Source organism: Pempheris klunzingeri, chromosome 4 (genome assembly GCF_042242105.1).
Source record: "Pempheris klunzingeri isolate RE-2024b chromosome 4, fPemKlu1.hap1, whole genome shotgun sequence".
NCBI lineage: Eukaryota > Metazoa > Chordata > Actinopteri > Acropomatiformes > Pempheridae > Pempheris > Pempheris klunzingeri.
In genome coordinates this window covers 16034304-16048574 of record NC_092015.1, presented here as the reverse complement: position 1 = coordinate 16048574, position 14271 = coordinate 16034304, and the positions used below count along the sequence as shown (strand labels likewise).

Sequence of the window (14271 nt, the reverse complement as noted above, 5' to 3'; positions counted from 1 at the left end):
CTTACACACACACTTGCACGCACAGTCACATGCCGACCATTCACATGCTTGTATCTGCTGCCAGCTCTCACAGACTGCTGGTAACCCCCCACCCCTTGAACAAAAGGACCTCTTCCTGAGCTGTAACAGGCAGACTGGCGCGTGCACACGCACACACACACACACACACACACACACACACACACACACACTAGTGTATCCGTTGTATTTTCTGCAGAACATTACTCTAATTCCCACAGATCTCTTTTCCAGTGTGGTGCTGCTGCAAACATGCAAGGCGGTGGGTCTTATTGTGATACATGTGAGCGTCTTCATGAGGAAAAAAGCAGCGTGACAGAAAATAAGGGGAGTTGAAAACAGGAACATGCTGATTGAAGCAGCTGAAGTAGCTGCAATCTTGTATGAGATGCACCTCGAAAATGGTCTCCTCTCTCAGCTCCCATCCAGGAGTGCTGGTAATCTACAAATTTGCTTGCTTGATTGTCCCTTTTCTGCCAGTCGCCTCTTCTGAAAAACTCTCCCGTCTCTCTCTTCCTGACTGTCTGCCTCTTTTTCCTCTTATGTGTTCAGGGTCTAAGGATCACGGTATTATCCGTGTTAGCAGAATTCCAGTTAGCAGTTGGAATGCCAGGAACGCTCCGAAAACTGGGCAGAGCGCAGAGGCCTGACCTGACACCTCCTTTGATGTGTTAGAGAGTGAGTGATGAAAGAAGAAGAGAAAGAAAGAAAGAAAGAAAGAAAGAAGAGAAAGAAAGAAAAAGCCTACGTTGAAAAATATATCAGTGAAGAATTCAGTATAAATAACAGTTTTCGTCTTTAGGTAGGAGTGGAAGCCTTGAGTCAACGTGTGTGTGTGTGTGTGCATGTGTGTGCGTGTGTGTGTGTGTGTGTGTGAGTGTGTGTGTGCGTGTCCGTGTCCGTGTGTGCGAAATTCAGATCTGGAGGGTTGTGGTTAGCCTAATTTCACATCAAGATAAAGTGTTATTTTGGTTTACACTTCCTCCAACCCTCTCCCTCCCTCCTTCTGTCTCACACTCACTCATCTCAGCATGCTCCTGGCAGGAGGACTGCCTGAAGTTTCTAGAAACAAGTCTTCTTTTAACATGAAGAAACACAAATACATGCACACGAAATAGGAGTAAACAACTTTACGCAGCAATTTGAGTCAGTTCAATTTCAACTCAATCAAGTTGGCCGTCAAACTCCTTTCATCAAAATGTAAACAAGTTTAATACGAATTTGGGGTTACCTCTCCACGCTATGGTAATTGTTTGAGCTCCAAATGGTTTCAATATTTAGTTTGTGGAGAAAAAATGATTGAATTGAAAGTGAATTCCTCTGGAGAGTTATTTTAACACTTCACAAGTGACGTTTAAATGTGGTCTATACAGAGTAGATTTTGACTCCAAGTTGCAGGAAAGTTAGATGAAAAGTGTTTGGCTGGAACCATTTATGCATTTACAAGACTGGCCTGAGCACAGAGGAAGGTGGGTGGTCACTGTGTAGGATGCGATTGTCGGTCCAATTCTTTGCTGCCTTCTTTGCTGCATGCATGTCTGTGTTGCTGTTATTAAATGGAGTCCGCTGCAGAATCGCTAAAAGATGAACTCCTCCAACAGTTCCAGATGCACGCTCCAGTCCGAGTGTCTCAGCGAGGGGGCTGGGAGGGACACGCACACTCGCACTTTTCATGATGTGTGAGGAAGATCTCACCTATGACCCAACGCACCCGCGGCCTCCGTTGGCGCTGATGCAGAGTGACCTCGGGGGAGTACTTCAGCACCTAAAGGAGTCAGAGATGAGACAGAGAGGATGAAGAGAGGGGAGAGGGCCGTCCGCTGTTGCCTGAATTGTTGGTAGGTGCTGAAAATACTTCTTGTTTTGGTGGATGCCAAGACATCCAATTTGAATTTGAAAGAGGGGGAGAGACATGAGAGATGCAGAGAAACTAACGATAACTCGGGACAAATCACTGCAGGAGCTCAACAGAAAAGGGATTAACTTCTCCCTGAGAGTAACAGCGCACGTCGCAAAAAACTTGACATTGAAGCAGGTGAATGACGTCAAAATATAGATTAGATAGCAAAGGCAAGGCTTCCAAGAATGCAGTAGTGTGCTGTGAAACTCCACAAGCCATGAGAAAACAATTACATGCAAGCCCTCCCCACTTGTAAAACCTAACTGAGCCCACTGGAATTCCAGTATTATTTTGATATTCATTATTTTATCAATTCTTATTCAGTTTTTCAACTGGGAGCTGGAACGTTTCCTGGGAAGGAAACATCCAGGACATGTTGCCAAGAGAAAACAGTATGTTAGAAAGCATAACAAACATCAGGTCACTTAAAGCAAATGAAGGGATTTTGCAGTCCACTGTACACAGTAGTCTTCTCTTTGCATTTTTACTATATTGAAAAGTTTGCATATTGTAATTTTAGACTAACTTCGATTATGTGAGATACAAAAAACAGATCTATAAAAGTACTTTGGAGTTGTTTTAGTAATTAGTAGTTCGATATAGTTGGATTTAGTCAGCGTTTTACTATAACTGACTTTTGTTGCAGATGGCGACATTGTTCGCAGGCGCCACTTTTAATGTGAAAATGGAGTGGTAGTACAAATTGTTCTACAACTGATGCAGTGAATGTGTTCTTGAAAGCTCAGTGAACGCAAGGCTGCCCATGATTTATGTCAGGACTTCCCAGCACTGAAACAATAGTGTGAGTAATAATGTGTTTCTTTAGAAGTTGAATCAGTGAAGGAAGCAGTTATAAGACTGCCTGAGAGGAGAGGAGAGGAGAGGAGAGGAGAGGAGAGGAGAGGAGAGGAGAGGAGAGGAGAGGAGAGGAGAGGAGAGGAGAGGAGGTTGGACATCTCTCACAAACACACACACACACTCACGAGATCCCACATGCAAGCAGTTTTATGCATGTACAGTGTACACAGAAACAAACACACCTTTTCATGCTCTTGCGCACAGTGGCTTACTCACACTCTCACATACAAATAGCACAATTACAACCCAAATCCCACTTTTGTTTTCATTTCCATTGTTAAATGTTAACAGAGTGAGAGAGACAGAGAGAGACAGAGACAAAGAGAGAGAGAGAGAGAGAGAGAGAGAGACAGACAGAGAGGGAGCCCTGTGGACCATATTTCAATAATGAAGCTATATGAGAACAAAGACACAAAGAGATGGAGGGAAGAGAGAGAAAAGAATGAATGACAGGCTTAAAGAACAAGAATGGTGCAGTGCAAAGGGATAAATTGAAAATGGGAATTGGGAAGAATGAAAGGATGATGGAAGCCCAGAGAGAGAGAGAGAGTGATAGAACGCTAACAATGCACTGAGGCAGATATGGAGAGATTGGATGGGAAAAGATGAGGCCAACATAGAAACAGATGGAGGAGAGAATCAGGGAGAAAGTGTGAGACTACTGGTGCATTGCTGCTTCATTGTTGATGCTGCGCCTGCCTCTGCACACCCCGTCTCTCCTTCGCTCACTCGCTCACTCATTCACACACCATCTTTTTAGCCCGTTTCAGGTGTGCACTTAAAATGTGCTGGAAATTTTTCGTGTTGTTCTCATGTTTGAATAATCACCGGCATGACTCCTCTGTAACACTTCCAGCACAGCTGAAGTCTCAATTGATGGTTATCGCATCAATGGACAGACCACAGCAAGCACGAGATATTACATGCACTTCCCTTTTCTGCTTTCATAAAAGCTCTGCATTTGTTAAATGTAATGTGAACATGGAAATCAAATCTGTTTAAGAAGAACAAAGGAGAATTTGCCGAAAAGAGTCAATTTTAAGTTGTAAAGGAGATTTTTTTAAATGTCAGATCAGTTTATTAAAAGGTGTTTTAGGTTATTTGATTCAAGATGTAAGAGGAGAAAAAGCCTTAAAAACCAGTGCTCACAGTATGAATATCCAAAGGCTTTACATGCAGCATGTGAGCAAACAGGAGATCGCCAAGGCCACAACCTTGTCTTAATGCTTCATCCCAATAGGACTGTGCGGAATTATTTACTCCCAAATGATGTAATTGTAGGCAAAATTAATTTGAACTTAAGCAAGACGTCGCTTGAAAAATACGTTTTAAAATCACTGATAGCTGAGGGAGTTTCCTTTCGTCCTTCATACCGTGGCCGCTGTTCTCCAGCAGTAAACAAAGGATGAAAGGTGCTGTGACAGGTCCACCAGTGTGCCATCACGTTATAGGACCTACCTCGTGTAGTTTGAGTGTCGTCTTGGATGCCTGACAGGTGCAGCCGCTGTTCCAGTTATCGGTTCCGCAGCCACAGTTGCCTCCACAGCGTTTGACCAGCAGACACCGGGGGAAGAAGACGGCGCTGGTGGCCCTCAGCTCCTCGCGCAGGTTGACAGAGAAGTTGCGAGGAGTGCAGCTGTACCGCTTCACGTCGTCGTAGAGACGGTTCAGATCAACTGGACAGTGACAGAGAAAAGGAGAGAAAGGAAATTGGTACGTTTTCATTCTATTTATGCGCCCTCTTTGCTGTGGAGTTTTTGGGCTGCTCCTCGGCCTGTACTGTGACGGGCTTTTCCTTGTATTCTATGTTGAACATTCACATTTGGTCTTTTCTTTCGTACCCTTTCCTTAACATAAAGACATCAGGTACTCATCAACTGGTTATTGGCAAAGTCACTGATGTGTGATGAGGGTATGAAACAATCACCAACAATCAATTGTTTTTCTACCATAATACTGGCCTACAATCATTGTGCTCTTAACACCTATGTAAGAAAGGAAGGGTGAGAGGGATGAAAGGCTGTTTTGATTCATTATTGCTTGTCTTTTGCTTCATATCGTTATTAATAGAAATGCTTTGCATGTTGGAGACATGGGATTGGAAGAATGAAACAGAGGAGGGAGGCAAATAAGGCCAAATGGCTGTAATTCACACTAAAAAATGCTCAATATTGATTAAATGAAAATGGTTGAAAGATGGAGAGAGAGAGACTATTATAAACGACTACAATTGCAACAACAATTGACTGTAGAGGAACAGATGAAGAGATGAGTGGAAGGAAGAAAGACACAAAGATGCAGGATGAGCAAGCACAGGCCAGAAGAGGAAGCAGGAGGCTTTAATTGATTGTAGATTGAATGTATCGACTGCAGTCTTTCTTCATGTCATCACTTTGGAGCGTTTGTGCACATAGGACCTTTGTTTGTCTGTAATGGTCGACCTGTAATGGTTTTTTGACTAAGTTCAGGGGGAATCAAAATAATTATGGAAGAAGATGATGGGAAATAAGGGACTAAAGCACTGATCCAGAAGGGAAAACTAGGAGAGCCAGAACCCTGTCTGCATTTCTCTATATTACATGCACATGCTGTTGCTCAGCATAAAGAGAGCATGAGGCCAAAACCACAGAGTTTTTATTTTGAGGCTGTTGAATGTTTGTAAGGCAAAGATATATTTGTAATGTGTACAAAGAAGAAAAAAAACAGTCATCCTCAGCATTCGTATGGATTTTCTGGGATGATCGTACAAGCGTGATGGACACATGAAAGAGTGAAAGACACCAAGAATGTGTCTACAGTGGGAATGCTTTATATCGCTCGTATTCTGCAGGCAATCCAGGGTGACCATGGGTGGTTTAAAAGCCACATGAGACAGAAAGATAAAAAACAAATGAGTTGAGCGAAAGAAAAGAAAAGAAAAGGAAGAAGAGCAACAATCAGCGGCAGATTGACTGCTCTCTTCACTGAGGTCATCAGCACATTCAGCAGGATAATCATCACCACAGTGTGGGTCGTGATTACACAACTAGGCCATTGAACCAGTAATTTTGCTGCACTTAAATACATGTTTTAACCTTTTTTCTTTAAAGAAGGGAAAAAATGCGCTGGAACGAGTTGATTTCTTCTGTGTGTGGTGCAGATTCAATTCTTAAAAGAAAAACAGAAAAATATAAAAGGTCATGTATTTTAACACTATTTCTGAGAGTGCAAACAGAGCCTTGCCAAGCTCTGTGGAGTCACTGCAATATCCTTGCTCTCGTCTTTCCTCTGCCTGTTACTACTGTTTGCCACTTTGATAATAAAATGCCTCTGTCTCTGAGGTGGGAAACCTCAAAAAAGATTATGTTACTAATCCTGATATGTGTATGAATTCCAATAACATTTATATGAAAATATGAAAAACCATTGTTTAGCACACCGTAGTTGTTCTGCATGGCAGGAAAAAAGGCTCTCCAGACTTGGCCCAGAGGGAGCCCTATAGGACCCCTCTGTACTGAGGATGGGAAGACAAGGCATCCCTCACAACAGCTTGATTGACATTATTGCTGTTAGGGACCAAGCAGCAAGAGCAGGGACACAAGAGTCATTTTCAGACATTAAGGCTTTATTTAGCCAAATTAAACAATCAATAGGAAAATCAAGGTTGCAAACAATTAAAATACATAAGCATGGAAAAACTATGGACCCCTTAAATAAACTGAGGTCAACAAACCCATATTGCAACAGAAATCTAAACTGAACAAACCCGACCTGGTGAATGACACAAAGAAAGTATATATACACAGGCTAGCCTACAGACAAACGAGGGGGTGGGGGGGTTCCAACACCTAAAATAAACCCAACCGCCATTTAAAAATATAACACAAATAATACCAATATATACTAAAACTACCCACAGCCCACAGAAACATTCATACTACACAATACAATACAATAACATGCTACTTTCTGGGTTCTAGGCATTTGTTTCAAAACAGCTAGGAAAAGACATTGTAAGCAGAAAAGATTCACAGTATTTGTATGATCTGGTTTGATTTATTTTTCTACACTAGTAAAAAGGGATGTAAAATGTGAAGGACGCTCCCTTAATAGTCGTCTTATGTTCAGAGGAGTCAGCCTTGAGCAATATAGGAGGCACCCACTGGACTACAGTCTGATGCTTCACTACCTGCAGAAACCACTTAAGGAGAGGGTGAATGAACAACCCCTCAGCAAAAGTAACAAGACAAGAAGAAATCACTGATGCATTCACCTTTATGGTAGAATGTGACTGTCTTCTGTTGAACAGAAAGGCACATAAAAGCACTAAACTGGTCAAACAGTGGGTCGAGGGCCAATAAACCCTTTACCCTTTAGGCAGTGATGATGGACTGAGCCTATGCACACTCGATAGTCTACTCCACAGTGGGGTGGGTTGATCGCATGTTCACCAGTCTGATGCCATTCAGGGCCTGAAGCATGAGAGGCTGCCTGAGTTCTGGCATCAGCTTACTGCACTGTTCACACCAAGACAGGGTCCCCAAAAGAGCTGGGGTTCAAGTGGCAGCATCACCGGCTGGTTTTCTTTTCTTTTCATGGCTCTGATCTCCATTCGGGAGCTGTCAGAATAAGAGTATGACTCATCCTTGACCCTACCCAAGTCCTGTAACACCTTCTGCTCTTCTCCCAGAACAAAAAGAAGATGACGGAGCAAGCAGTGAGGAGATCTTCTACCATTACCAGACTGAAAGAAAGTAGAGGTAGGCTTTGGGTATGAGGCCCATATTTACAACCAGTGGGATTTGGTTATGTCTTTCTTTTTTGCCCAACAAGTAGTGCCTATAAAGCACATAGAGTCAATTGGAGAGCACAGCCTGGGTGAAATGTGTTAATCATTTCTTTCTAAAAGTGCGATAGTCTTTAAGAGAGTTAATTTAAATGTTTTGTTGGGTCATTGCTGGATTTTTCACTTTACTGAATAGGCATTTATGGCCCAATACAAGAATAAAGGACTTATCAAGATGAACACCTGCAGTCGACTATAACTGTAGCTTGGTGAAACTGACTTGCATTGGCTTGTTTTTGATTTGCTACAACAAAGCTTCGCTAAAGATCGTAGAAGCTACCTGGAAACGGCATGCTGTCCTTATATGACAGATTTGTGTGAGTGAGAGAAATCAAAGGAAAGTGCAGAGGGGTCAAGGGATGCCTAATGGCATTGATAATCAATAAGCAATTGTTCACAAAAAGAAATCTTTGCTGTGGGGGTTTCCACTCATGACACAAAGCACGAGGGAAATCCAATGAACAATGAAGAACAATGAAGAGAAAGAGAGGAGCAGGAACAATGATCTCCTGCTGTGGCAATACACAGAGAGATGAAGGTAGAAGGTGCCCTATTTATACTGACAAACTTGATTGTGTTTTCTTTTTGGCCTCTTCAGTTGCGTGGCAAGATGACCAGAGAATCAGAGTAGACATGAGAGGAATACAGAAAAGAAATGCAGCAAATGAAAGCTACTGTATGCACGTGTGTGTGTGTGTGTGTGTGTGTGTGTGTGTGTGTGTGTGCGCGCGCATGCGTCTGTGTGTGAGGTGTCGTATGTGATCGCATGATCCTCTCAAATCCCTGCATTCTGTCTTAGAGACAGTTGCTGAGCACTCATCCACTACACACTAGGCTAAATGAAAAGTGGATTATGGCAGCGTTTGTGTGAGTATTAACAGGGTAAATGAGGACAACTGATTTAAACAGTGTGGTTGTGTCACTTTGAAAAAAAAAAAAACACCTCTAAAAAAAACAGGGGATGTTTTTGTGTTTGTTTTTGGGTGATTGGAGACATAACATTTACACCAGTCTGTTCATTTGGATAAATCCAGGTAAACATTCAATTACTTATTAATGTAAACTAACAAAAAGATCATTACAGCTACTGGTAGAAAAGTAATGTGCGATTCTGCACCAACTTCTTTCTACTTTTACTGATTTAACTGAAAGCATCTAAGTCAACAATTAAAGAAGAAAAGTCTATGCGAAACTTGCTAAATGACACATAGGCAGCAGTTTGTGTGTGGCTTTTTACTTACATGAGAAAATGTAGTATTTATTTGTTTGCACACATTTTCCATTAAAGAATTATGTTTGCGGTCATATAAAGATAAAATGTCCCGTTTGATTTGACCAAAGACACAAAAACAACCACCTTAAAGAATCTAATAATGCATAACATGAAGCATTAAGAGCTTATCTCATCATCTAGGACTACATTACACAGCCGGCATTCTGCTATACTAAATAGAATTTTTCCTTACAGCCAAATTATAGAAATCAATTTACATTTTTATCTCTTTTCATAGGGAAAAGCACATGTGACAGGAGAACCCATCATATTTTTGTCCTTGTGATTCTTGAAGAGCAAAAAGAAAAAAGAAACACATTTTCAACAAATGTCATGGCCTCATGGTTGATGACAGACCTGTAAGAACGTCAAGAGTCATGACAAGTGTCTCTAACATTTGAAATGTTTGTTTACACCTCTTAAGGTGATGCAAAGTTTGTAATAACGGAGCTGGTACAAAAGCACATTAAGTCATCGACACCTGTATCAGCTCTGATACGCGCATTCGATGCTGCTTCATAACATAAAGTGCAGGGAACAACAGGTATGTGTGCATGTTTATACTGCGTGACTGAAGATGAAGGAACAGGCGAGTGTATAGGTGTGTATACTGTGTGTGTGTGTGTGTGTGTGTGTGACTCTGCAAGGCCGAGCTTGTGTCTCTTTAAGGGGAATAAGTGCAATCTCAGAAAAGCGGTGGAGTGGAACCCTGTCGGGGAGCGTGGGGGAGAAAAAGACTGAAAGACAGAAAGACTGAGAGCAAGCAAGGCTGAGACAATGACTCTGTCACTCACACAGCCACCAAAATGAAAAAAAAAAAAAAGTGTAGTATCTGTGCGTGTGTGAAAATATATTCCACACACAAATTAGTTTGCATGAGTATTATTATGTCAGCGTATTTATGTGTGAGTCTACATGTGTGTACTTAAACATAGAAGTGGCCCAATTAATATTATGATCAGACATACTGTCCTTCATGGGAACAAAGGTGGATGTGAGCTTTTGAGTGTGTGTGTGTGTGTGTGTGTGTGTGTCTTAATGAAAACAAAGCTAAGCTGCTGACTGTGGCAGATTTCTGCTCTGCTGCACAGGTTGAATTTCCAATTAGAGAGAGCCGCGCTGGTACAGTGTATCAAAGACCTGCAGCACCTATGCACCTATCTGTAGCGCTGCAACATGCATAAAATTCCCCATGTAGGGAGTCTTCTCGTGCCAGCTGAGCACACACATGCACTGATAAATAGAGATAGATTTGCTGTCAACTCCAAATATTTACCAAGGATCAGGAGAGCCCTCAGGTAGAAAGACAGAGAGACCCCTAATGCTCCTATACACACACATTCCCGAGCACAGTCTACCATGACTGTGTGACGTGTGTATGTGTGTGTGTGTGACGTGTGTGTGTGTGTATAATGAGCGTATGCATGCCAAAATTTCATATCTGCTCTTAAGGACAAAATCTATTGCCTCAGTGCCTCTGGGTCGTTGGCACTGACTTCACAGTAAAAAAAAATTGCCTGGTCCTGTGTCACCTTAAATCTGTCACTGACTCACTTTTAGACCCCCTAGAGGACAAACTGCTCTTTTGATGATGCAACAACTTAGTCGGGCTACGGTATGTAGTTGCATCACAATAAGCAGGAGCTGGTTTCATTTTTATTTTTTTTCCTCACAAGGATCTTTTACATTTATGGAGCACTAGAAAAAGGGCAAACGTATTATCATTTCCATATAAATCTATTTCAAGTTCAAGAAGTCCTTTCACGCCCAATCAAAATGCTCTTTTTATTCTATCACCCTTTATTTCTATAATCGGCGCAGGCGAGTCAAGTGCACAGATGTTTCCTCTATCTTCTCATATTCCTTCCTACATGCCAAATTAAGTCTGTAAAGATACACTCAACCACCAGACAACCTAATGTCATTGTATCTCTACTTGACACAGACTGGATAATGTGGTTTCAATTGCATATCCAACACTTCATTAGTACAGTCATTACAGCGCTGACTAATAATTTCCCTCAAAATTACTGAGCTGTAGACTTCGCCCGCTGCAGTGTTGTGCCACTGAGCTTTATATGCAGACCAATGGGTGAGAATGGGCCTCCTGCTGAGTGGGTCAGCACAAGGCGGCACACTCGCCCCTCCCTTCTATTACACCAACTACCAAAGACTGCACCAGTCGTCAGCGAAATACTGTGAACGCAGCAGAGTCGTTGACGATCACCATCTGCAGCACAATAAAATGAGATCAGAACACCTCTGCTCTCATATTCCTGCAATAACTTCACTAACTCAGCATGTCAATGCCAGTCATTAATAAAAGGACTCTTATGTTGTTAAGTTCTTTTCCCATGCTGCACTTATATTTATATATATATATATAAATAGTCAATATTTCTGTTAAATGTCTCTTTTTAAATAAAAAACTCCATATCCACACTGCATAACAACACCGTTTGATCCACATGATCTTTCTTTCAAGAGCTATATTAAAGGATTTTTATGGTTGCACAGCATTCCCCTGTAATTTAGATGTACATGAATATTTTTTATCTCTATTTATGATTGTTCTCTATATTCATGTACTCAAATGTCTTTGCGTGACATGAAGGGTTGTTAGTACTGTTGACCCACTAATTGATCAACTCTGCAGCTACACAGCTCTTTGACACTTGCAGCTTATTATTTTAGTTCTCACACATTTGTTTGTGCATACAGCGCAGTAATTACCCACCCACACGAGCGTGGTTTTTATGGCGTTTGTATACATTTCCTGCTAGTTGGACACCAAATGATGTGGCTTTACTTTGCACACTTGTGATTATTTTAATGCTGCAAAACTGGAGCATTCTTCACTTTTTGACTCTTAACTTATTCATAGTTTGATAGCATCAAACAGACAGTACTGTAAACACTGTCTCTTTATCATATCTACTTATAATCACAAGCTTCAGTCCTGTAATGTAGGGTCGTCTTGCATCAGAAGTATCAGCGCTTTCTATTGTCAGCAGTTAAATAAGAGCCAAATGAAATGATCTCTGTCATGCTAAAAGAACAGTCGTGCGATAACATATATGTTTGGGTTTAGTGTTCTACAATCCTGACTGACTGACTGTGGGACAGTAAAACATGTGTTTAAGATGATGTGCATATGTTTGTTGGACAGGCTCATGTATGGCTCATAAAACTTGGAGACATATATCTTACCTTTGTTGTGTCTGCTGGCCAGATGATAGGCCCTGGATCTATAATGTATGTGTGTTTGAGTGTAGATGCTGTCCAGGTCCTGTCTCCAGGTGTCTGGGTTCAGAGATCTCAGAAGCTGTTCTACAGTGTCGAAAGCAGCTATGGTTCGGTCCAAATCCTCCAATGAGAAAGGAACCTGTGTGACTGCCACTGGCATCTGCAGTCCACCGCTGTCCTGTTAAGAGCAAAGGCCAAAGCACAAAAGTATTAATTCAAACAGTCCTTTCACTAATTTAAGCCTGTTTTAACTTTAGTAATTGTTCATTTCTATCATTATTACCTACAGCACTTGAAAGGAAATCAAAAACCTTCTTAAAAATCTGTAAATCACTTTATTCTTTCTCCCACCATTAAGACAGAAACTTAATACAACCTCATCCATATAGTTACTGGAGAGCCAGTGGACAAGTCACAGTGGTGTTTTACAGTGTCTGGTGGTGGATCAAGTGGCTATGCTGAATATTTTTAATGAAATGTGGAAGCACTACTACATCCACAGAGATGGGATGGGTGCTTCTGCAGCTGAGGAAAAGTTGGTGCAATCCTTGACAATGTTCTTGGTGTCTGCATATTTTATTGTTCACTCTGGAGCTACAGCATGAGCTGTGGTGGGGAGGTCAGTGCTGTTCCTTTGCGAGCGCTGAAAAGACATCCAAGGATTTTTGGGAAGATTTAGAGATATCAACAGATAACCTTCACACTGCCACAAAGGAAGAAAGATACTGTGACCAAAGTCCCCGTTGGTCATACTAGCTCAGATTCCTCTAACACATCCAGTCAGTTCAGAAGTACCTACTAAACATTTCAAACAGAGCATTAAGTGAAATGAAAAATAGATTTTCAAGGAGTCATCTTGTCTCAGATTGACCTGATGCCAATCTGTGTCTTCCTCCACACTGTAGCACTTTTCTTTATTTAGCCATCTCTCAAAATCGGTGACGCATTTCAATTACAGCAATGTTCTGATGTTATTTCCTGTAGCACGGAGAGTGATTAAAACACTGGAAAATCGTGCACTTTCTGTCATTATAAATGCTCCCCATTCACTCACCTATCTATAGCCCTGAGCAAAGCACTCTGTGGCAGAATTACTGTATACAGTGTTTCAAATGATAAACGTACAATCACGTTCCAGTGACAGCGGTCTATAATTATATGCTTGGAAAACCAGTAGAAAGTAAAATGATGATCCCCTCCCCCCCCCAGCAATCCTAGGCAGTCATTATTGTTCAAATTCAACATAAGTCCTCTTAAATCGGTAATAGGTCCCACTTATATGTAGTTAGTGCCATTTTGTTTTGCAATACATTTGAATACCACTATAAATATATCTCAGTGATTTAGTCATTCACATTTTGTGTGAATACAAATATGTAGTCTGAGATAGGGGTAAAACAATAAAATCAATTCATTCATTCATTCATCTTAAATCATATTTTGGAACATGATTTCTCTGTTACATGTTGTAAGTTTTCCACTACAATGAATATTGTCAGCACCATGGGGTGACAAAAGCAGGGACATATTGCACAAATGATTCCAAGATGCCCTGTTCTCCCAGCTGCAGGCTATTTCTCTAGCTGGGAGGCAATTTCAATCAAATTCGTATAGCATGTAGGACTATTATGCCTGTGACTTTAGCGGCCGTAATTAGCACTGACTTCCATACAGATCTCAGGACGAGGGTAAGTGATGAGAAGACGTCGGGAGCATATGGAGGAGACTTAGATTCATTAAAGCTAACATGAGAACTGAATTATACCCCTGAGACTTAACATTTACTAACATTCCATCAATATAGTGACTTAATAAGTATGAATTATAAATTAGCATGCTATGTGGCTCTGGCTCACGTAAAAGAAAAATTGTGCACGACAGCTCAAAAGCCAGAAGCTCCATTAGATTATTTTTCAAATAACTACATATCGCCATCTGATACAATTTGTATTTAGTTTTTCTTTTTTTCCATTCGCAGTAAGGATTTTAAAATGTTGAGGGCTGAGAGCTAAAGGTTATCATCATCTTTACGGTGAAAGCATCACACTTTGTATTTGCTCAGTCCTGTGAAACAGTTACAGACATGAACGTAATGTAAAACGACCACAAATCACTTGGAAAACCCATGAAGCAGATCGTGTTTCAGAGTGC

General features: G+C 41.2%; 1 protein-coding gene across 1 annotated transcript in view; it reads right to left on the bottom strand.

Annotated features, from left to right (window-relative positions):
• Positions 1-1115: 1115 nt before the first annotated feature.
• pdgfd (platelet derived growth factor d) overlaps positions 1116-14271 on the bottom strand; it is a 45880-nt gene continuing 32724 nt past the window's right edge. The window contains exons 5-7 of the mRNA XM_070829732.1: positions 12085-12298; positions 4235-4452; positions 1116-1783 (exon numbers count right to left, since the gene is read on the bottom strand). Coding sequence (XP_070685833.1) covers positions 1649-1783; positions 4235-4452; positions 12085-12298 — 567 coding nt within the window. The 3' untranslated portion in view covers positions 1116-1648. The remainder of the gene's footprint in view (positions 1784-4234; positions 4453-12084; positions 12299-14271) is intronic.